At 40.7% G+C, this 25,080-nt stretch overlaps 1 protein-coding gene across 1 annotated transcript; it reads left to right on the forward strand.

Annotated features, from left to right (window-relative positions):
• The first annotated feature begins 239 nt into the window (after positions 1–239).
• SMARCA5 (SNF2 related chromatin remodeling ATPase 5) lies at positions 240–24,827 on the forward strand. Its single transcript, XM_086611306.1, is given in 29 exon segments — positions 240–386; positions 2,547–2,550; positions 2,877–2,947; positions 5,736–5,902; positions 6,576–6,676; positions 7,343–7,354; positions 7,357–7,442; positions 9,365–9,451; positions 9,453–9,513; positions 9,516–9,548; positions 11,009–11,163; positions 11,266–11,397; positions 12,214–12,226; positions 12,229–12,281; positions 13,042–13,151; positions 13,399–13,625; positions 15,560–15,681; positions 15,770–15,922; positions 17,119–17,255; positions 17,967–18,111; positions 18,337–18,456; positions 18,692–18,802; positions 19,365–19,471; positions 19,669–19,798; positions 20,817–20,949; positions 21,898–22,016; positions 22,966–23,178; positions 23,605–23,715; positions 24,552–24,827. Coding segments are annotated over 29 exon segments (3,126 nt in total). The 3' UTR covers positions 24,618–24,827.
• Positions 24,828–25,080: the final 253 nt, after the last annotated feature.

A 25,080-nucleotide genomic window follows, 5' to 3' on the forward strand; every position in this document is an offset into this window, starting at 1 on the left:
GCCGCACGCCGGCGGCGGGCTTCTCGCGAGAGCGGGGAGCCGGCTCGGTTCCTGGTTGGTGGGAGCCCGCCGGGAAAGCCGGGGCGGCAGCGGGGACGGGCCTCTGCCGGCGGCCGCGCACCGGGCTCAGCGCGCCGCTTCCCCCCGAGCCCCCGCCGGGCGGCCGCCCCCTTCCCCCTGCGCGCAGCCAGCCGGGCGTGGGCCCGGGACCCGGCGGAGCATTGTCTGCCGCAGGAATTATGTCTGCCGGGCAGCAGGCGCCGCTGCTGCCGCCGTCGCAACCGGACGAGCTCCCCGCGCCGCTACCGCCAGGCGCCAACGGCAGCGAGGCCGCGGGGTCAGCTCCCGGCGCCGCTGACCTGTCTGGAGGCGACGCCCAGAGGAAGGTCAGGCGCTTTCCCCCGGCGGGGACCCCGACCCCTCTCCCCGGCTCCGCGGGGCTAGGCGGAGGGGTCGCGCCCGGCTGCGCGACGGCAGGTGCCCGCCATGAGGGACGGCTCCGGCGGGGCGCCCCCGGGCCGCGTGGGGCTGTGGGAGACAATGGAGGGGCGGGCGAGGGGCCGCACCGTGTGCCGCGGCGCCTCCGGGGAGCTGCTGGGCTCCGGCGGGAGGGAGGGAGGGCGGCGGGGCTGGGAAACGGTCCGGCGGAGGGTGGGGGGGGGGCCTCCGTCCCTCCGTGTCCCGTCGCCGCACGCGGGCCCTCGCGTCGTGTTCCTCCGCCGACTGCCGTCGCGGGGGCAAGGGGAGGGGAGGCCTCGCCGCCAGCTCGCCTCATTTATTTATATGCTTTGGAGTGGGGTCACGGGAGGGCAGGGGGAGCCCCCGCGCGTCCTCCCGCTCTGGAGGGGGTTCGCTGTTCCCGCCCCCCCCCCCCCAGGCCAACGTTCGTTACCCACTTCTTGTAAGTTGCCTTTCCTCTCCTTCCTCCCTCCCTGAAAGGCCATCCCATCGTTTGTGCTTCCTGCTTCAGTGATGAGCAAGTCCATATTCTAAAAGCCAATAGCGTTTTTTTGTCTGCTGAAGTGGTTCAAAACTTTTTTTTGAGGGGATGGGGGTTGGTTTGAGTTTTTTGGGGTTTTTTTTTTTGGCAGCAGGTGCTTATTCTAGAAATTTCAAGGGGTCTGAGCGATTGCCTGGAGATGCTAATTTTATCACAGCATTGTTTCTGTAACGATAGGAGGAAACTGGTTGGTCCTGCTTTCAGCGCTGGGTGTTTTGTGCTCTGAGTCATGCTGTACAGTCCAGCCTACTTGATCTAAATAAATTTGCAAATGCCATATTTTTCAGATGAGCAAGTAGCCAAAGCACTGTGGGTAAGAAGTCCTGCTCGGACCTGCAAAAAAACAGGGCAATGCTGGGCTGGGGCTAAGCGCTTGGAGGCTGTGGAACGGGTGCTCCTGTGTGTGAGGGCTCTCTCCGTGCCTGCCGAGTTAGTTCCTTTCCGCGTGGGGAAGGGATTGCCCTGCAGAAAGTGAAGTTTCAGTTGGAATAGCTTCTTGATAGTCCCGATCGTCTGAGAGACTGCGTCTCTTGCTCTCCAGCTGAACTGCAAGGTTTTGTCATCTTTATTGCACGTGATGAGATCAGATGGCGCGCTGCTGCGTTTCTGTTTTGCACGTTGGGTGTTTCAGGAGAAACGGGAGTTTCCTACAGAAGTTCAAACGGTCCTGTGCTTGTGCTCACTGGTGGGTGAGCGTTGGCTAAATCCAGCAGGGGATGAGTAAGAAGATTTGAGAATGAGTTTAGAAGATCTCTAGCCATAAGTATTTATACTCAGTTCTTCGTATTTTGACTTGTGAATGAAACATTTGTGTTAGGATTCTTCTATTTCCATGCACCTTACCTGCCAGAGTTTTGTGAGGAAACAGCCACCCACCAACATCTCGTGTTTTGCCTGCCTTTTTTTCATGCTGTTTCTTACTTTCCTGTTCCTTTGTTCTACATTGGCTGGTAAAGATTGAGTTTAGCTCAGTTCTGACTTGGCTCAATTAAACAGATGGTTAATAATAATCTTGAAGGCATCTCATTTGTTTCCTTTCCTCGCCCTTTCAAGATTTATTTTGTAATAGGCTGCCTTAGCGTGGTTTAACAGGGAAGGATCATCCCATTGTTTTTGGTTTTAAGAACAGCAGATGAAATTACATGTGGGAGATGATGGGGAAAGAGTTAATCTAATAACAGGAGAGACAAGGATAAGAAAAGCCCTGATCTGAAGGAATGATTGAAGGCAATATGTCAAGGATTTGGCAAGAAGAGGATGAGGGGACTGTCCCCAACCAACTTGATTTTCTGTTCGTAGTGGTACCATTGGTGATAACAACAATTATTTGATTTAGTAAACTAAATAGGGGAAAGATGTAGTTTGTCCGAATTCATGCTCTGCTTCCAAGACAAAACTGCAGTCCAGGTTCCTATTTAGACTTGTTGCCTTGATACAGAATGATGAGGGATTGGGGTAATCTGGAAAAAGGAAAAAAACCTGGAAACTCCTCTTGCTTTGGGACCAGAGCGAGTTCTTTCGCAGTACTCTCCAGAGCCAGCTTTAGGAGGGTTTTGGCTCAGCACCCTAGAAGCGGCATGCTGAGCTCCTGGACCACAGCTGTGTCTCATTCCCGTTGATGTGATGCTTTAATGATGGAGCTAAATCGGATTACAGAGATCTAGCTCTGTTCCTCAACCTGTAGCAGGGATCTTTGATCCATCTCCAGGTAATTTTACAGGAAGTAATAGAAAGCTGACTATATCAAAGCAGAAAAAGATGGTTGTGCCCTCTGATATGGATAGATAGTAATTCAAAACAAGCTTATTCTCCTTTATATGGGTATCTTCCCTTGTTCAGAAAATAATTCTCTTCTAATTCTTTTCCATCTCAGGAGTCTTTGGTGATGCATCACCAGGAAAACAAAAAGAAATCCAGGAAGCAGATCCTACGTACGAGGAGAAAATGGTATGTAGTGTTTGGGACTATGTGCAGCTATCCAGTACTTCTGCAGTTGTTTAAAATAGACTGTTTTCTGCTTGTTTGAAATCTCTTAACTGGAATATACAGAAAAAACCCTCAGACCCTTCTCCTTTTTAGCATTTTGCTCACTGGTCCTGTACTCTTTCTTCATTTCCATTGCAGTTCTTTGTGGGAATAACTGTTTGTGTGTTTTGCTGTCTCTAGGAAGTATAGTCCTAGCAACTTTGAGGTGCTCTAGATTTGGAAGAATGATATAATGTGAAATATTCAAATGTCTTAGGGGAAAAATGTAATAAAAAGTTGTCAAGCTGCTTTTGAAGTTATCTGTAGAGTTGCCCTTCCTGTAGGAGTATGAAGACTTGAGTATTCACTTTCTCAGTCAGAAATGGAAAGATCCTCTAGGAAAGCATCCATAAGTATTTAGATGGCTGCTACCTTACTTTCTCAATCTATGGAATCGTTTGAAGTCTAGGACCTTTTTTAACAATTCCAAACTTATTTTGAACTGCAGGAGTAGCAGTCCTTTGTAGGAAAAGTATATTAATTTCTATTTGACAAAGTGAGCAGTAAAAAGAAAGGTTTGGCATAAGACTTCGAATAGGCACTGAATTCATTTTCAGTTGAAATACACTTTACTAGGAGGGCTTCAAAATAGGCATGTTCTTTCAGACAGTACAGTTTACAGGTCAAAGTACATAAAAGTTTTCAAAATTCACAGGAGGCCGAGGAAAGGTTTGCTTTTTAGGACAAACTCTGACTGTAAACCTTGGCTAACTTTGAATTCAACTCTTTGTCTAGACTGAAAAGATTTTGTTAGCTTTTTCTGGAATTTAATTTGTTTGTTGTGAAGCTCTAGTTAGAGTCCTCGAGCTTTTTAAAGATGAGTGATTCTATGCTTCATGGGTTAGGAAAAAACTTACTATTTTCCTTACTTTTTAATTTTTATAATATCCTGAATGTAAGAGATGGAGCCGTCTGCTCCTCACGATCTCATTGCATTTTCTTTCTTTGTTCCTCCCTGTTTTCCTTCCTGTTTATAGTTCCAGTGTCTGTGACTGCATGTGGAATTTCTTCATAGGAAAGTGAAACTGATTCTTAAAATTCTCTGCTTCCTGTGTTGTTTCTTCTTGCCACTGAAAATAACCCAGTTTTCTTCTGTTAATTTCTTTGTGCTACTTCCTGGCAAACTGAAGAAAGTGAACTTGGAATTGACTCTTGTAGTCTTAAGACAGGCACGATTACAAGGAGAGTTGTATTTTACTGTCGCCATAGTCAGAAGATGCACTGGAAAAGAAAACAGGAAGAGTTTCTCTGTTGGTAGAAGGATAGCTCAAGGTTGCAGAGTACAGCCTGTTCTTGTCTGTGTCATATCTGAAAGATACAGATAATGTTTGTTAATTCTCTTAAAGGAATATCCTTAAGCATGATGGAAACAACTTGTGGGGATGTGTGTGCAGTGCCAAAACTTGCAGAAGATTCCTCACTAAAACTGTAGAACTAGGATACTTTTGCAATGCAGGCTGTATCTCTTCTACTTCTCTTCTGCACAGCTAGTGAAGCAAAAGTACTTAAAAATAAGGGTTACCAGTTTGGATAGTACTAAGAACTTACCTAGTTTAAACTTCAGAAACTGTTCCAAAGTAAACAAACAAACAAACAAAACAATATGAAGAATAGACAGGAAAACTTTAGTTCAGTGGATATGGACTGTGCCTGTGTTAATCAAGCTTAAACTATAGTTAGAGTGAGTCTGACTCTTCTGTGGTACATACAGGACCTCTTTCTTGGTCTCTTTCTTCTCTAACCCTCTGTCTTTTACACAGTGCAGGACTTGCTTGCTTTAAAGAGGAGGACGCTCACAGAGCTGGCATTGCTCTTGCAAAGTCTGGAGCATATGTTCCTTTTTACTAAGAAAAGTGACTTCCTGTAACTGTGCAAGTTGCTAAATACCAGGTTATGCTGTGGCAGCTGGCAGAACGTCAGAGTGGTTGCTGTTAAGCTTGGAGCCATTTTCTGTCTTGATTGTCCGTTCTGAAGTCTTGATGTGACCTTGGGAAAGTTTGTTGATTCCAAATGGAACCTGTCTCAAAGACACTCAACCTTTTATAGCTAATACTGTCTCCTGTAATCTTTTTTGCACAGCAAAAACAGCAACTCCTATCAAAGGGGGCAGTCTGACAATTCATGCTGAGCATATCTAAGAGGTCTCTGCTGTTGAAATAGGTGTTCTGGCTTCTAGCTGTGGGCTCCTCTGCCCCCTTTCATGCCAGCTCTTTTGCTTATCAGGCACCACAGCGAGGTGGTGTATCTCACTGAGCAGGCAGGGAACTGATGTGGCAGAAAAATAGTTGTTTCCAGGTTGGTGAGATGAATGAGTTCATTGCAGAATGCTGCACATGCCGTCTAGGGGTAAATTTCTGGGAGTGAGACTATCGTTTTTGCTAGGAGAAGGTTGTTAAGGGGCCTCTGGCCTTGTCTAGTGACACTCGTGCAGTCCTTTGTGCCAAAGTCAGATTTCAGTCTTAGCACAGGTCTGTCTTGCAACGTTGATCTTACTGCATAGCAAAGGCTGGCGCTAGCCTTGACCCCATGAAAGAATCCTGAATCCATCAGAAACAGTGTTGATGTTAATCATCTCTTCCTTGTTATTACAGCTACCTATAAAAAGAAATGTGAATCTATATTGTTTAAAAAGCTTTGTTAGCTTTTTGTTTTGAACAAATACATACTGTAATGTCTCACACTTGTTCCTCTTCATTTTCCTTGTCAACAGCAAACAGACAGAGCAAACAGATTTGAGTATCTGCTGAAGCAGACTGAGCTGTTTGCTCATTTCATTCAGCCTGCTGCTCAGAAAACCCCAACTTCACCTTTGAAAATGAAGCCTGGACGTCCACGAATAAAGAAGGATGAGAAACAGAATTTACTGTCAGTTGGCGAGTGAGTGATGACATGTAGGCCAGCTTGTACTGTAATTATGGATTTTATTGTACTTTAGAAGCGTAAGTTAAACTTGCTAGTCTTTTGTCCTGTTTTGGTGTGTGTTTTATGCTGTATAATTGTGGGTTTTTCCAACTGCTTACCTGTATTTTGAGAGTTGTTTAAGAATTGTAGGAGTTAAAAGAATTTGTGGTGGTGGTAAAGCACTATCATGATTAAAAGTATTCCAGCATACAGAAAAGCAGAGCGTTTGTGGCTGTAAGCTGTAAGAGTTCACGGAGAACGTTGGTATACGGCATCTTACAGACAGCTGGAAAATCCAAAGTCTAGAAATTCGGATTGCCTTCGGTACAGCTTATGTGACTGCAGTGTACCTGGTGTTGGGCAGATGTTCCAGTGCTCTCAAATAGTGGCATTCCCTGGCTTGTGGTTAAAGGCCAGTACTGATGCACGCAGCTTATCCCTTTCCAGTCACTTTGGTCTAGCATTTGAGCCTGCTGACAACGAGGTTGTCTTATCTTATTAAGTAGTGGCTCTAAAGAGTTAAAAGCAGCATAAACCCGAGTTCTTCTGAAGAATCTCGCCAGGAGCTTTTCTGGGTATTTGTGTTCTGTACCTCAATGACATTTTTTCAGTTTAGCCTGAAACTCACTTCTTTCTTGCACTTTTTCAGCTACCGCCATCGTAGAACAGAGCAGGAAGAAGACGAGGAGCTGTTAACAGAAAGCTCCAAGGCAACCAACGTCTGCACTCGGTTTGAAGAATCTCCATCATGTGTGTTTCCTTTTTTTTTTTCTTTTGTTTGTGTTCTTTTGCCCTAGTTCTTTCCTTCAAAATGTTGTTTAAAATGAAGTTTATTTTCATCCTTCACAAAAATAATGAATAAATTCTGTGGGATAGGAGAAGGCGGAAAACAAAAAATCCAGCACCAGTCTAATGGGACAAAATATATTAGCGAGAGTCTGCTTATTTCGATCAGGCTAGAAAGTCCAGTGAGCCTTGTCCTTTAGAAATCCAGTTGCTATAGTAGTGACTAGGAAGAGAGCGCTGTTTTATAGTCTGTCATCTTACAGTTTTTACTTATGTAACCTGTCTTCTGATAGAATTTAAAGGACCTAACAGCTTCCAGTCATTTAACGGGGAATTCAGTGTTCTGATTTTCTAACGTTCGACTGTGTTCTGATTTGAGGTGGTGATAGTCAGAATTGCTGTGTGTTTGAGTTCTTGCAGAAAACAAAGCTACTGGAGCAGCTTGCAGAAACAAAATTAAACACGTCGCTGTCTCCAGTCTGCATTGTCCTTGGAATTTAGTGCATGAAATTTACTACTTGATTTTGTTCTGTAGCTTAGGTAATCAGTGTCAATTAGCAGGCAAGGGATGGTGAAGTTCTTTGGTAAGTTTTTTACAGATCTTTCAGTCTACTCTGTCATGTCTTTCAGATGTTAAATGGGGAAGCTGCGTGATTATCAGGTCCGAGGACTGAACTGGCTCATCTCTTTGTATGAAAACGGCATCAATGGTATCCTGGCAGATGAAATGGTAAGCACAGGGACCGTGTTTCTGGAGACTTGTGAACGCATGAGACACAATACAATTTTAGTTCAGCTATGTATATGGGTTTTTTAGTAGCACAAAATGCAATATATCATTTGCCAAATCTTATTTTCCTAGTATGTTTTAAGTCAATAATGTTAAAAGTGTCACAGGTATCTTAATTGAAATAAAACATACAGTTTTAGAAATAAGCATCTGAAAAGGGAATCTGTCAGCCTTTAGAAAAATGAGATTTGGTGGAGGGGAATTGTTCTATAGACTGATGTGTCCCTCTTTTTTTCTCTCTAAGTTGCAGCTATTTTGTTATGTATTCTCAAGCTGCCTTTGTGAAGAGACTGTCATGTCTGAAAAGAGCAACAAATGCGGAACACTTCCTGTAGTGTTTAGGCTGTAAAATGCAGATAGCAGGATACGAGTGTCCTGTCGGGGTGATCTCAGCAGCAAGAGCTACACCAGTGGGAAATTTTCTGGAAGAAATGACGCAAAGATAGGTGTAGTTAGAGAGCTGTGTTAAATTTCTTTTACACCATGACCATGGACGTTTCAGTCAGCACTGGCCATAGCAGCTTTTGCTACTGTTTTTATTCTTTTTTCCTGAAAGACAAGAGATGAACGCAGAAAAAAATGTGGTAGTTTGATAGGTAGATACGTTTTTGTCCTCTAAGTGATTTTAATTGTATCTGTTTCTCATAAAGAACAGATGAAGAAAACAAAAGTCTAGTTCTATTTCAGTATATTGCATTTCTTATACCTTCTGGTAATTTCTGTGTGATAAGCTTCTTCAAGATAAATTAGAGACAAATGAATTTAAATTATTGTTTAGTAACATGTTTAATTTTGAAATAGATCAAGGATTTTCTTCAACATATGTGCTTATGTATAAAGGATTTTTTTTTTTTACTGAGTACAGTTCTAAGTGGAGCAGGCTTGTTTTAACAAAAACAAATGCAGAACTTCGTACGTCCTTGGATTTGTGGTATTTGAAAATCCGTCTTGTGGTTGAGGAGTTTAAATATTACTATTAAATATTTTGGATTCATTCTACAATATCAATCCTTTTGAACTACTAATGCCTTTTACGCAGCTTATAAACAGTTTTTCACATGATATACCAGGTGGAATGTGGTTATTCTGAGACAAAGACTTGAATTTTAGACGCAAAAATAACCCGCACTGATAGCTTTTGAGTTTTTTAAATCCTATGTGTTTGAGTCATAACCTTTTTGAGTTATTTGAATGATACGAATGATCTGTTTTTTGCATGAGTTCCTCAGTTTCATTGTAATTAAAATTACATGCTGAAGACACAAGGTTTTAAATATTTCTGTTGAGTAAAGAACAGAAAGCTTAAAGAAGGTACTTCTAAAGAAGCTGAGTATTTGTTTTCTTCTTCGACATATATGGCTCTTTACATTTATGTTTGGCTTTCTTCTCACAAGAACTGACGTCATGTAAAATGCCTGTAAAAGCCTCCTTACAGGGTTCCTAATGTATTGGCTTTATTTCAAGTTTAAGAGAATGCATACGTCCAGTTTGTGAAGTTCCTTGACCTCTAAATAAATAATCTGAACACAGCCTAGTCTATGAAATAAAATTGTATGAAATAATGTTTCCTTGCAGTTCTAAGAATGTATCTTATTTGAAAGGAAAGGGAAAATTCTAACTTCATAATCCAAGATTTGAAAATGTTTTGCTCATTACTTACTTTTTTAAATATACAAAGCCATCTAACCTTTCCTAGCCAAGATTTTGATGCCTTTTGTGAGTAGCACTGTCTCTAATACATCTCACTTATTTGTTCAGTCTGCTGTGTCTTCCATGTTGCATTCAGAGCTCACTCTAGGGTTTTTTAAAGGTATTTCCTAAGAGATTTTTTTTTTTTCCTGACACATTATTGTCTCTTACAGGGTCTTGGGAAGACACTGCAAACCATTTCTCTTCTTGGGTATATGAAACACTACAGAAATATTCCTGGTCCTCACATGGTGTTAGTTTCCTAAGTCCACTCTACATAACTGGATGAATGAATTCAAGAGATGGGTACCTACACTTCGAGCAGTTGTTTGATAGGTGACAAAGACCAACGAGTAAGTTTTGATGTGGTGGTTTTTCCAGTGTAAATCCAGCATGTGATCTTGCTGTGCTTTACCTTTCATTCACAGGGAAGGGTATTACTTGGATTTGTAGTGGTTAAACAGTAAGACCTTCAAGTGCTACCTACTGTAGCTATAACCAGCTTAGAATTCACACATCTGTTGCCCAGCTATTGCTTCATCACTTTACACTCATAATTTCTTGTCTAAGATTTTTCTCTCCTTTTGTGAAGGCAATGCACCGTGTCGACCAACAAAACCTGATAAATGTTGAAGTAGGAAAATAAGAGTGTTTTGTGTAAACTGCTGTCATTTGTGTGAACATATAAATCTGTGAAAAAGTAATTTGTTTTCTGCTCTGCGTAGTACAGGGTGTTGCCCTGGCTGGTAACCGCAGCTCTTAAGAGGATTATGGGGTCTGTCACTAAAGAACTGTTTCCGAAAACAGGTGTCAGCTTAATGTTGGAGGGGGCGAGCTGGGTCGGTTGGTAAGCGTGGTGCACAGATGGATCTTGAATTTTGTCAGTTAAAAGAGAAAACACCGTTCCACCTCTTAGGACCTCACTATCTCAATCATTTGCTCTCGTTACTTCAGTATCAGTTCTTTGCTACTTTTTTCTTTTTTTTTTGTGCAGCAAAGAAAACTTAAAAATGATGGCGCATCTGTAGATGTGTCAACTGGAAATATCTGGTTTTTTTTGTGGAAGGAAGAGCTATTACTGTTGCCATTAAACTTCTGCTTTTGCCAGCAGATTTTTTTTTTTTTTTTTTTTATTCTAAGGGCATCTAGCTCTATTTTCAGAGTTTATTGGGTTAGAAGTTACAAAAATATTGATGAAACTTTAAACAGTTCTGGAGGTCATTAGTCCAGGTCTGATATCTTGTGGGTTTTTAGTTCATCTTTTTTGAATCCAAAAGTTCTTACTCTTTCTTCAGTATATTTCTTGCTTATATGAGTTAAGTCTTGACATTTATACATCTCTCTGTTTTGAATTCTGACTAATTAGTGTGTCCTCTTTTAACCTTGGATGTTAGCGTTTCTAGCAGTTATTCAGTTAGCCAAACAAAGCTGTGCTTGGGATGATTTTTTGTATTCAAAACCTACTGTTTTCTAAACTTAAAAAAAAAAGCCAAAGCCAACTTACAGAAAATTTGAGTTTCGATCTTACAGTTCAGCTACTGAAAACCTCATGTGTGTAGGTGGTCATCTGCCGTTCTGAAGCCAGAAGTTAGAGCTGAAATCCCTTCTCTGCTCTGCCCCAGGAGTTTAACAGCTTCAGCACTGATGAAATGGTCAGGCTTTTCGGTGGTTGTATGTTACATTGCCTCTAGAATTAATTTTATCTTTTCTTTCAAATCTAATAGCAGCATTGTTTTAAAATTTTAACCGCACTAGCGTGTTCTTCTTGGTTTAGATTTGACAAAGGCTCATTAACAAGCTGTCACCTTGTTGTCTAGGCTGCCTTGTCAGAGACGTGTTGCTGCCTGGAGAATGGGATGTCTGCGTAACTTCATATGAAATGCTTATCAAAGAGAAATCGGTGTTCAAAAAGTTTAACTGGAGATACCTCGTAATAGATGAAGCCCACAGGATTTAAAAATGAAAATCAAAGGTAATTTATACTTTCACTGGACGAGAGATTCGTGTGGGTTATTAGGTGGTGGTGTGGGACTAGTAATGTGTTTGTATTTGCTCATGTCTCAATGTCCTTCAGTTATCAGAAATTGTGAGAGAATTCAAGACTACAAATCGGCTGCTATTGACTGGAACTCCACTTCAGAACAACTTACATGAACTCTGGGCACTTCTTAACTTCCTTTTACCAGATGTCTTTAACTCATCTGAAGTAAGTCTTCATTTCAGCTAACCAAATTAAATCATCTGGTTTTCCAGATGTGAAAATAGACCCGAATGTGTATAGTTAGGAGTATCAATTACTGATAACGATAGATAGGCAGTTTAAAAACGTTTCCAGAATGGTGAAGTAGTGGGATAGACTATTTTTCTCAGCTTGGCTGTTTTTAAGGGCTGTTGTGAGCTTAGGAGATACAAGAGGTTTTTTAAAATCACAATGTGAAGATGATCTCTACTGCATTTCAAAATAGGTTTAAACATTGTGGTGTTAAACCAACATTAAACCAACTGCGTTTGTTCTTATATTTAATTGTAAGTTACCTCACTGTTTATCTAAGACTTCTTTCCTGTGAGTTGGGAGATACTATATAATTATATAATTAGCAATAGACTTCACAAAGTGAAGCATGTACTTAACTTTTGATGAATTAGGAGCATAACATCTGTAAAAGGGAAGCTTTGTGGTGCATTACACCAACATTTCACTTTTTCATTTTTCATCAAATGCTGCAGTAGTACGCTGCTTCTAGATGGAATTTGTCCAATAGAGTGATCTGAGTGAATCTTTTTCAACAGAAAAGGACTGTCATACTGATTATTTTTTTTTCTCCCTCCAATGGTATGAAGGTTTTATTGTTTTTCTGGAAGACGGTGTGTTATAGAGTTTTCCTTAAAAATAGACCAGAAAGGGTAATTTGTTCTTTTACTACTGCCTGTGTAAGAGAATCACTTGAGTTGTATTTATTCACTGTTGTAATGACATTGCACCTTGAAAGGAAATGTCTTACCAACAATTTTGTTCATACAGGACTTTGATTCATGGTTGATACAAACAACTGTCTAGGGGATCAGAAGTTGGTGGAACGTCTCCATATGGTAAGTCTTTCTGCTTTTTGTGTGTTATGTTTACCTGAGTTAGGTTCTAAATAATTCTTCTAATGCATCTTGTGACAGAACATTAGGGCAAGATAGCTTATTCCGGAAACTATGGTAGACTTTCAGAATAGGTTGGTGAAGCTCAGAAGATTACCTGCTTCTTGAAAAGGAAGTTGTTTTGGAGGAGAGAGAAGGGGGTGACAGTTCTGGTTTTCAGGGTTCTGCAACGCTTACGTTAAAAATCTTGGCTATGAAGAGACTGTAAATGTTTCAGTCAAGCAAAATTAAAAAAGAGTCAAGGGGCACAGAACCATCTGAAAGATGATTTGGCCTAGTCTTTGAGTCTGCCAAAGAAAGCACATGTGTGTTCCCATGTGCAGTAACCTGTTGATATAGATTGTTTTTTCAGGCGATCCAGTAATAGGGGTGGTGTTTGAGCATTTACAGAATCACAGAATGGTTTGGGTTGGAAGGGACCTTAAAGAGCATCTAGTCCCGACACCTGCCACTAGATCAGGTAGCTCAAAGCCTCATCCAACCTGGCCTTGAACACTTGCAGGGATGGGGCAGCCACAGCTTCTCTGGGCAACCTGTTCCAGTGCCTCACCACCTCAGAGTGAAGAATTTCTACGTTAGATCTAAGGAATATATGGAATATATCTACGGAATTTATGATAGAGAATATCTGTACTGCTTTTGTCTGTTGACCTGTTCAGCGTTTCAGTTTCCAAAATACGTGTAATGATGCAATCTCTTTCAGGTGCTACGGCCGTTCCTTCTACGTCGCATTAAGGCTGATGTAGAGAAGAGCTTGCCTCCGAAGAAGGAGGTGAAAATCTATGTGGGTCTCAGCAAAATGCAACGAGAATGGTAATTCTCATACTTGAATGTGCTGCGTGTGACTTGATTATCGTGTGGAACTTGATTTAATTCCTTCTGGTGTACTCCCAACTCGTACATACTTCCTTGTGATGCTTTTATGATGACCAAACCATGCATGCCAGGGAGAGTTACCTGGTGAAATGAGGGGGAGGGTGAACTTCTGACTATACTTACCATTTAAAGAAAGGCCTACTTTGCTTTAGAGTTACAAAAGTTTTTTCTTTCTTCGGTGTAGGTATACACGGATCTTGATGAAGGATATAGATATATTGAATTCGGCTGGGAAGCTGGACAAAATGAGACTGTTGAATATCCTCATGCAGCTGCGAAAATGTTGCAATCACCCGTATCTCTTTGATGGAGCAGAACCTGGCCCACCTTACACGACAGATATGCATTTGGTCACCAACAGTGGCAAAATGGTGGTGCTGGACAAATTGCTACCTAAGCTGAAGGAACAAGGTACCTGTCTCGTTGTTGTTGTTCGAGAGTTGTTTAGTTCAGCAACAAAAACGAAAGTCAGTGCTTCTTAACGTTTCCATGTACCCCGAGCAAAACCAGCACGCTTCAGCCAGGATTGTTGTTGATTTCTAGCATGACGCCAGCTTGTCAAGCACTGTAGCTTAAATAGTTGATACAGAAACAATTTGTGAAGTGCCTTCATAAATAATTGATCAATAGTCCATTATGGCTTGTTGCGATGGTGAAGTGTTCTGACTTTTTTTCTTTTTTTTTGTCTTATTTTCATCTCTGCTAAATGAGAAACATCAGTTGGTCTGGGCTTTAGGTTTTCTCTCTTAGCATTATTAGCTGTTTGGAACATAATCATGTGGTATTTGTTTTAGCCACCCCTTTGATTTGCCATGAAGCACCATTTCAGATTTGAAGTCTTTATGTAAGGCCAAAGTCAAATCCTTTGTGAAATGTTGGTCTTCCTTGCTGGATATGATTTTGAGTTTTTTCAGTGCATTCTTGAAGGCACGCAAGCATGGGGAGCACTCAGTCACTTCATAGTAGGGACAAAGCTCTGGAATAATGACTGTAAAACTCAGTTAAACTCGGTCACCACAGAATTGACGACTCTGAAATAAATTTTTAACTCATTATTTTAATGAGTATGCTTACTGAAGTAACTTGGCTAAAGGAGTGGAGGAAAGTTCGTGACTGGGAAGCTGTTGCAGAAAAATAACACCAAATCCAAACCTCAGCCTTAGGTAATATAAAAGTAACCTGTACGTCGTATCCAGGTATCTTTCAAGCAGCTGTGGCGATGCCTGTCATTGTAAGACTGAAAAAGAGGAATTCGGTGGTTCCTGTGTTTTTTTGATCTTGGTTTCTTTCTGCTGTGAGGCTTCTTGAGACGTGGCAATAAAAATTGACCTGATCTTAAATCAAATGATCATCTTGAACAACAGAGAGTTCAGTATTAGACCTTGAGTGCAAAGAACAAAAAAATCATACTAGGAGAATCTACGAGGAAACAGAACCTTTGTAATATTCTGGGTTTTACATAAATATCTCAAGTAGGTTGGAAACGATTGTGCATATATGCATAAATTATTGTACGTTTCCATTTTTTGGAGGTTTTTCTTGCAGGTAAGTAAACTGACAAGACTTTAAGAAGAACTTACTTGGTTTCTAGGTAATCCAAAATAAATCCATCAAGTTTTTGTTCTTTGTGCTTCTTGATCTTTTCGTATTTGTGTTATCATCATCTTACTCTGCTGTGTCTGGGAACGTTTTGACAAGGAGTACAACAGAGAACAAAAGCAAAAGGGCAGCCACTAACTGGGCTCTAATTACAGCAAGGCAGGCAAGCCCCCTGGCAAGCACAGAGCCTGCCAGTTAGTGGCCAAACAGCAACAACAGCTGCAAATTCTGTCCAGCACACTGGTCACAGCTCTTGTTATCTATCTGGTACCCTCCAAGCCCCACATTGGGCACCAAAAGAGGACTGCTTTGAACTGAAAGAGGGCAGATTGAGATTAGATCTAAGGCAGAAATTTTTTACATTGAGGTTGGTGAGGCATGGGAACAGGTTGCCCAGAGAAGCTGTGGATGCCCCATCCCTGGAAGTATTCAAGGCCAGGTTGGATGAGGCTTTGAGCACCCTGATCTAGTGGAGGGTGTCCCTGCCCATGGCAGGGGGGGTGGAATGAGATGATTTTTGAGGTCCCCTTCCAACCCAAGCCATTCTGTGATTCTGTGTTTTTGGTCTAACCCTGGCAGGCAGCTAAGCCCCGCACAGCTGCTCTGACAGCAGCATTCTGAAATTGGGTTCTGCAGTTCCAACTGCTTGTCATCTGCCCTCCTTCCCATTGTGGTAATGCAAACTTGCAGAGTTTGATAGATCTTAAGTTTTGGTGAAAACCTAAGGATGATTTTTACCCAAACAGGCTCAAGAGTCTTAATCTTCAGTCAGATGACCAGAGTCCTCGATATCTTGGAAGATTACTGTATGTGGCGAAATTATGAATATTGTAGACTGGATGGACAAACACCTCACGACGAGAGACAGGTTTTTAAAATCTTAAGGATTTTATTTAAGTAAAAATAGGACTCGTAAAACATTTGGTTCAACTGACATGTTCCCTTTATTTATTTAGGCATCTATTAATGCATATAATGAACCTGGTAGCTCAAAATTTGTCTTCATGTTGAGTACACGAGCAGGAGGTCTTGGAATCAATTTGGCTACTGCCGATGTTGTAATTCTGTATGATTCAGACTGGAATCCACAAGTGGATCTTCAAGCTATGGTAAGAATCCAGATGAAAATTACGCTGTTCTTTCTAGTCCTTCTCACGAAACTTTCCTAGAAATGTGTGGCATGATGTAGTATTTACTAAATAAATCAGTGATTTTCCTGTTCTCACAGAGGAGCAGTATTTGTAAGACTGATTTTTTGGTTCTAGTGCAGCTTCCACTGTGTGGAACCCTTAGTCAAATTTGGGCTATAATGTTCTATTGCAGTGGGAAATGCTGGGTATATGCTACACGTCTCTTAGTAGTATGTAACAAAAATAGCCTACTTTAAAAAAAAAAAACCCAAAGAGGACCTAGCATGTTAATCTCAAAACTATAAGCTTTACTTCTGAGGGGAGTGGAGGTGAATGTGTTTACACTGACTTTCCTGAAACCTTGAAAAAGAGACAAATGCTGAAATAAACTTTTTAAAAACTGCATTTATGGTGGTGATAAGGTTTAATGTTTTTTGAAGTAGATTTACATGCATCTCCAGCCTTGGGACATGTCAAGAATGCTACTGATCATATATGAAAGTAAAGCTGTTAAAAACTACCGGTGATTTTTGACAAATGGGGCCTTTCAGTGAGAAATCTTGAAAATTCCTCTTTAATTATTTCAGTTAAGCTATAGGTTCTTAAGTATTCTAGCAAAATTTAGCTCGAAAGAATGATGGAACTGGTGTCTGGAAGCTAAAGCGAGCTAGTTCCAGCTAGCGCTAAAGGTGTCTGTTCAGAATACTAATTCTCAGAGTGGTTAATGATTTGCCAGTCAGGTGAGGTGGTGCGTTGTATTTTTCTTGAAGTATTCATGGCACAACTGAACGATTTTGAGAAAGGCAGCTTTTGGTCAGTACAGAGATCATTTCTTACGTACTTTGATTTTACAGAAGATTACATAGAGTCAGGAGCGTACAGTCTTCTCCCCTGTGTGATTTAAAAAAACCAAAACAACACACACAATTTTTAGGTATGACATCGAGAGACCAGTCATTGCTAATGTTATTGAAAAAAACACCCCGAAACTTGCAACGCAGATAAGAATGTGCTGTCTTGGGTAGTCGTGGAAAGATGTCTGGAAAGGTTTAACTAACCGGCGCTATTCCATTTTGTAAATGAGTATGTTGAAACTCAGGAAAACTGAAGACTTAATTTACATAGTCATGCTGGAACCCAAGTACCAATATTTTTGTTCCTTTTTATTTGCCCAGGATCGAGCGCACAGAATTGGCCAAACAAAGACTGTTCGAGTGTTCAGGTTTATCACAGACAACACAGTGGAGGAAAGAATCGTGGAACGTGCAGAAATGAAGCTCCGGCTGGATTCCATAGTCATTCAGCAAGGCAAGTACACGACGGCAGTTTGTTTCTGTACATCATGCGATTCTCTTTTTCTCACGGCCGGTAACCTGTGGCGAAATCAGCTGGTAAGAACCAGTGAGAGGGTTGGGTTTGCCTCAGCCGCACTCTGGAGATAGAGTGCGAAGGCCCCCGATCCACTTGAGAATGTATTTTACTGCAGGGGTGGCTTTTCCTCGCTTACCTTTTGATGGCCTCCCGCGTAAGACATAAGCACAAGTGGATAGAGTCAGGTTCTTTTGTTTTTTAAGCACTCAACTTCTCCTTTGAACTGGAGAAATTAATGCCTGGCCGTTTTTTAATAATGAGAAGTGATGACAATGTAACCTTCTTGGTTGACTTGATGGGAATCAGTAACTTTATTTCTGAAAAAAAGAATTGAATAAGGTTTAGTCTGGAAATTGCAAAAACATGCACCGTAACAAAGCTTATATGGAAGACCTCACATCCAAAGCGATGTTTGTTGAACACAGTTCTTTTATAATAAACCAAATGTATGTGATCCCTGGCTAGATTTTCCTTGGAGTTTTTTTTTTTTCCTGTTCCCCTCCACCCCCATTCATGTGGAATTTCCTTTACTGTGAGAAGAGCATATAGCTTAAACATGGAAGTGTCAGGGGCAGAAAAATCATGTATTGCTCCTTCCGTAATGTAAACTCTTTAGTTAGTTGCTGTCCTCCAATGCTTTATCTTCAGGAAGACTGGTGGATCAAAACCTGAACAAACTTGGGAAGGATGAAATGCTGCAAATGATAAGACATGGAGCGACACATGTGTTTGCCTCAAAGGAGAGTGAGATTACAGATGAAGATATTGATCACATTTTGGAAAGAGGGGCAAAGAAGGTGAGATAAAATTTAAAAAAAAAAAAATAAAAGAGGAAAGCCCACCATAAACTTATATTTGATGGCAAGAGAGCATTTCCCTAGATGAGAACTTGATGGTAAGCTGGAGAGAACAGGGGTTTTGCTATTGAGAGTTTTTGTATTGGTCAAATGTCATTTTTTTCTGCTGTTGTAAATGAGATGTTTTGTAATCTCTACTGTTCTTTTCTCTCTCCCTCCTCCAAGACTGCGGAAATGAATGAAAAACTTTCAAAGATGGGTGAAAGCTCACTCAGGAATTTCACAATGGATACAGAGTCCAGTGTGTATAATTTTGAAGGGGAAGACTACAGAGAAAAACAGAAGGTAACATTAAAATGTCTTTTGGAGGAAAGCACAAAGTTGCATGATTGAACCGTATTTATTTCAAAAGTGTTGGTTAAAATGTAGTATAATCTATGAAAATAGTTTTAAAAGTTTTATTACTTGCTTAATGAAGCAGATGTAGACCTAGTTTTATATAAAACTTGTAGCTGGTCTGAATATTTTGCAAGGCTTAGACTTAATATTTTTTGGGGTGGTGGGATTTGTTTTTTTATAGATGGCCTTTACAGAGTGGATTGAACCACCTAAACGAGAAAGGAAAGCCAATTATGCTGTGGATGCGTACTTCAGAGAGGCTCTTCGGGTCAGCGAGCCGAAAGCACCCAAGGTGAGTTGACTAATGTAAAAAAGTAAATTGTTCAAAGATGCGTGATAAAGCTGAAAGCAAAGAATTGGTCTTTAGTTATAAAAATGTTCTGTTCACTTCTGTAAATCGGGGAGGCAATTTAAATTTGAAAAGTCCAAAGGACTTGAGACAACCTTCTCTGAGAAAAAAAAGTAAGAGCAGGATGAAATTTGAAAGATGTGAGGAAGGTAAAAGACCAAGATGTTTGTTTATTTTTATTTAAGCTGTGGGTTTTTCTCACCTGTGGAGGATTTCCTTGATGGTGCTCAGAACACCTGTGACCTTTGTTCAAGGGGTGCATGCATGCCTCTTTCTCCAGTCCCCTTCTCCTCCTAAAAAGACTCTTTCTCCTTTCTCACAGGTCTTTTACTTTTAGAATTCCTCATGGTTGTAGTTGGCTTGGGGTTTTTTAGTAATGACAGTGCATTTTTGTGAAAATAAAGCTTTTGTTTGTTTTGCTCATAAACTGAAATCAGTTATAACAAGCAGACAGATTCTGGGTGCGAAAGGGAGTTTGTATTTCCAAACCTTGTGTGCATTTCAGGCACCTCGGCCTCCAAAACAGCCAAACGTACAGGACTTCCAGTTCTTTCCTCCACGCCTGTTTGAACTATTGGAAAAAGAGATTCTCTACTACAGAAAACAATTGGGTACAAGGTAACTGAAAAATTCACAATTGCAACAGTTTACTGCAACATTAGGGGCACACGTGCTCGTCCTGCTTTTCACCCTCATTTAAATGAAAGAACGTTTCGTTGAGCTGAAGGGGTGAATCGGTTATATTATCAGAAACGTGACAATTAGCAACTACCTGTGAAAAACTCATTAAACTTTACCAAATGCAAAACCTTTCAGGTACCTCGTAATCCTGATCTGCCAAACGCAGCCCAAGCACAGAAGGAGGAGCAGCTTAAGATTGATGAGGCTGAACCTCTTAACGATGAAGAACTTGAAGAAAAAGAGAAGCTTCTAACCCAGGTATAGTTGGGTCCTCAGCATGACTGAACTCAGAAGCTTGCTTTGTGTTTTAACTGTTACAGCAAGATTCCTTGGTCCTTGATTCACACAGGCCATAGTTAACACAGCTGCAAATTTTGGTGGATACTGGAAAGAGGTTTAGCATTACATTTGTTGTGGACCTGGATACCTTTGAGGAACATAGACCAGATTAGTGTATTTGGATTCTACTGCATCTGATCTCCATTCTGCATATTTTAAGCCCAAAGAGTAACAATGAGCCCAGTGTCAGTCTGGCTTCCCAAGTTTGCATGGACTGTCGGCTGTGACATCTGTCCTCAGCTGTGGGACCTTGCAGACTGGCTGCACAGCTGAAAGTGCTGCTTTTCCGTATTATTTAAAGAAGAGTATTGTCTGCCAAAGTATTGTTCCCATGTGGAAGTAAATCCTGCTGTCAGTTTTCCTAAACTATGACTGGTAGTGGATAGTGTCCCTCTTTTTAAAAGAATAAGCTGAAATAGGTATATAGTTAGGTAGCATGTATGCACTTTTAAATTATTTAAAACAGGTTAATGCCTATTACACCTTATTTGGCTATTTTATTTCATGTTGTGTTTTGCAGGAGGGAATTATAGGACAAGATCTCTTTTTTCAGTAGTAAGGCACTGGAACTGTTCACTAATAAAACCAGTGCAATCGCGTAAGCTCTGGCTAAATCACAGAACGTTTTTTTTTCACTGTTGGTAAAAGTTACTGATAGGAGGGACTAACTTATGAGCTGAAGACTTTTTTTACCCAAAACTAGTAGGTGGGTAGAGAAGCAGTGCTAATGGTTATGCAGTATTTAGATGGAGAGACTACAGTGGCTGCAGTATAAAACCAGTTTTTCTACTAAGGTTAAACTGCAGAGGAAGCAGAGGTTTAATACTCTTGGAACGATGGAAGTGTTGCAGGCCATTTAAAGAAATCTATTGAAACAAATTTGGAGAGAGGCAAATGTTGAACTTGTGTGCAATGTTTCCTTTTGATTGCTATAAAGGGATTCACCAACTGGAATAAGAGAGACTTTAACCAGTTCATCAAAGCTAACGAGAAGTGGGGCCGTGATGACATTGAAAATATAGCACGAGAAGTAGAAGGCAAAACCCCGGAGGAAGTCATTGAGTATTCAGGTAACTTACTCCAGTAGTCAGCTCTGTGAGTCCACATCTATGGTTTGAACTGCCTGCAAACATGGTGACATCTTGCTTCTGACAGTTTCTTACGTGGCTTTTGAAGACTTTCAGGGTAGAATTGTACTGATGGATTTGGGAGCTACTGATCTAGATTCTGCCATGTTTAACCCCTCATAATTAAAGCTGCACTAAAATGTGCATATAAACTGTTACTGACCCACTGTCATATATCCTAAATAACTCCATAGTGCTGTCTCCAGTTCTTGTCAATTTTTGCAAAATGAAATGCTTAGCTGGGAGATTGCACTTTCCTTGTAGTCACTAACTAGTAGTTTTCTTGAATCTTTACACCTTTATTACCTCATCGTTATCAAGAGTGAGATACAGAAAATGTTTTGTGACTCAATATATAATGGCCATTGGTTTTTGTAACCTAAGTCTACTTGGCTACTTACCTCTGATGTCTCAGAAGTGTTTTCTACTCTAGTGCAGCTGCAAGGTCCTGGGGCTAAATTTCTACAGGTATAGCAGCTTTCAGAGGTGAAAAAGTCTTTAAAAAACCCTCTTATTTAAACACCTAAATGGTCCTTTAGACATACCTGCTCTTGTCTTTGGCCACTCGGTCACCCACCCTCTGGCTTCCCTCTGTAAAAATGTATTGCTGTTAAAATGGAAACTGAGACAAGCAGCTCTTTTCTTTGAGAAGGAGATTGTGTCGCACCTCATTTGAGCGGAAGAGTCCTGTATCTGCCCCTTTCAAAACAGCATTTGCAATACTGCAGCACGTGATGCCAGGCAATGAGGGTTCCTTATGGGGTAAAGGCATGCCTGTTTTTATACAGCAGTACGTTCCGCTAAAAGGAAGTAACATCTAACATTGAGGTAAAAAAATGCCCTGACTTTTCAGATGCATGGTAAGAAACTAACTGATTGTTCTGTTCTTAGCTGTGTTCTGGGAAAGATGCAACGAACTCCAAGACATCGAGAAGATCATGGCTCAGATAGAAAGAGGAGAAGCCAGAATTCAGAGACGGATCAGCATAAAAAAAGCACTTGATACGAAGGTATCTTTGCTGTGTTTCTTGCTTCTCTTATTTCCCTGTGCCAGTGAGGTGAGATGTGGGACTCTGTGTCTAGCCAACGTTTCCAATGTAGGAAGACAACAATATGCCTCTTGTGCATATTACTCAGCAGTTGCTCCCTATAGCTCTTCTGTTCTGTAGAAGTGCTGTCCTGGCCGATAGCGATGATGAGAACTTTAGGGATGGCCTAACCTGTTTTTTGTAACAATCATCTTTATCTTAGGACAGACAACAGTTCATAGTGCTGTAGAAAAACTCTTTAAAGAAGCAGAATTTCTTTTGGATCCATGTAACCAAAAACATGCTATATATATACACATTTCTAACACTTAAAAAGGGAAAAGTAGCCAAGCAGAGGCGGCTTTCGTTCTGATCTGTGTTTCACCAACCAGGGTTTGGTAATGAACAGATGTGCAGTAAATTTAAGACTGTGTCAGAATATTCCCCCCACTTCAGGTGTGACTAGTTTTCTCTTCTAGGGAAGTCAGGGGAAGAACCGTGCCTGACTCATTAACCAGAATGCAGCTGGACTGTGTGCTACAGCTACAGTGTCACGTACCTTTTTACTCCTCTTCTGATTTTGACCACTCCCGAGAATTTGTATGTTAAAAAGGATCATTGCCACGTGAAGCCTGGCAGATCGTGGCATTTTTCAAACAGGTCTGCGGTCTGCCGTTAATCAAAAGACAAAGCTTTCTGTTGTCTACACAAGAATTTAGCAGTTTAGATGGTTTTGGTAAATGCACCATCTAGAACCCACAGCTCCTTACCTTGTGGTGACTTAGCACCAGAGACGGTAGAAGATGGAGTTCTCTCGCTTAGTGTTGTTCATCCGCCTGTCTTCGTGCGATGTGTTGCTTTCATATGAAACAGTTCCATTCCGATTCTGAACTGCTTCTTGGTTGTATATGAACTTATTCGTTTTGTTTAGATTGGCAGATACAAAGCCCCTTTCCACCAGCTAAGGATATCATATGGTACTAATAAAGGGAAGAATTACACCGAAGAGGAGGATCGCTTTCTAATCTGCATGCTCCACAAGCTAGGATTTGATAAAGAAAACGTCTACGATGAATTAAGACAGTGTATCCGAAACTCTCCGCAATTCAGATTCGACTGGTTTCTCAAGTCCAGAACGGCAATGGTACGTGTTCATCTGGTTTGCTTTTTGTTCATGAATGCCTGTGACAAGGCGGTTATACACCGGGCTAATGAAATACTTCTGAAATACTGAGGTGTGCGCAAATTGTTATAGGCTTTCCAGCAACTGTAGTGGATGGTAAATGCAGTAAATGAAAAAGTCTTTTGGGAGGAGAAATTAAAAATTCCAAGGTGCTGTTTTTCAAAATCAACATGAATGAGTTAAACATGTTTTAAAAAGCAAACAGCTGTGATCAGGTCCATTCCTGTAAAGCCAGCCAGTATCTCAACAAAATATTCCATTCCTTTTTCCCTCTGCCAAGATACAGCAAAAAACTTTGACCTAGTTACAGGCATTTCTAATATTCTAATAGGATTTTTACATTAAGTGGCTGTCTAATGTAGTGAATGAATATGTCATGCAATTTAGGAGCTGCAAAGGAGATGCAATACTTTAATCACCCTGATCGAAAGAGAAAACATGGAACTGGAAGAAAAGGAAAAGGCAGAAAAGAAGAAACGTGGACCAAAACCATCTTCGGTAAGATCTAAATAGGCGTTTCTGTGGAAAAGCTCATTTGAAGACAGGGTGCTTTTCTAATTGTCTAGGAAAAGTTGTATGTAAAGGCATTTAAAAACAACATTTAAAAACCTTACAGGGCACACTGTTAAGAGCTGCTTAAAGTTCACACTGCCATTCAGCTAGTACGGGTGTGGACATGGAATGAAGGACAGTAAGTCCCAGGTTACAAATCATAGCTCACATGCTCAGAACGTTTTGGATCACTGAGTTGGTACGCTGGATAAAACAAACCAGAGGTTTCGTTGGCCTTTTGATTAATTTTTATCCGTAAACTACATGTTTACCACTGAGAGATACCCAGGTGACACAGACCATTCATTCCTGACTAAATTCAAAGTATTGCAAAATAGGCAGGCCTGTTTTGTAAAGTACCAGCTGCACCCATTTTCTTGCCTGGTGGTGGTGTTCAAGTTGTTGCCTTGAGCTGTTGTATCAAAAACTTTGAAGCACAACTTTGCAGATGTGCAGAAATCAGTCAAGGTGAGTGGTGGATGAATGTTTCTTAGAACCTGTTCACATATTTAAACAGGTATTTGGCAAGACCATTTCATAAACAGGAAGCTTTACAACATCCTTATCTGATTCTATACACTTGTTACCTCTATGAAATGTACTCTTCCAGAATTGGAAGAAAACAACAAAAAAAAAGCTGTCTTGAGGAGGATGTGCACATTTGCCATATTACAACATTTGCAATTTATCCCGTTTCAAAGCTGCCAGAGTGTAAATCAGACGCATTGCTTGCTTGCAATCTTTTTGTATCACAATAACTTATGAAAAAACTTACCTTACAGGCACAGAAGCGCAAAATGGATGGTACTCCTGATGGTCGTGGAAGAAAAAAGAAGCTAAAGCTGTGAACACAGAATTTTTGTAATCACTAAATTTAAAAAGTAGTTCTTTAATTTACGGGTCTTCATAAGATGTACTGTATAATGCTCAACTATTATGTCATTAAAGGACATCGGGTTCATCTGTTTACTGAACTAGAGACATAGTACTTAATGTAGTTTCACTTTTTTAAATGCAACAGCTGAGCTGAATTTTTTTTACCATTAACACTTGAAGTAATAAATAGGCTTCATTTATTAATAAGGCTTCACGTGACTTTTTTTTCATTAAGGTTTCTACTTGAATACCTATTTATTTAGTCACCACCCAGATTTTTTCCTCTTAGGTTGAACACTTTTCCCATTATGATCAATAGAACTATTTAGTTGTGTTTTCTTGTTACAAGCCACCACCAGTCAAACCCCTGTTTCTAGAAATCCTGTGGCTCTGACCTTACCTTTATTGAACTTAATTGTGCTGCACGAATCTACT

This window comes from Tauraco erythrolophus, chromosome 5, assembly GCF_009769465.1.
Source record: "Tauraco erythrolophus isolate bTauEry1 chromosome 5, bTauEry1.pri, whole genome shotgun sequence".
Taxonomy (NCBI): Eukaryota; Metazoa; Chordata; class Aves; order Musophagiformes; family Musophagidae; genus Tauraco; species Tauraco erythrolophus.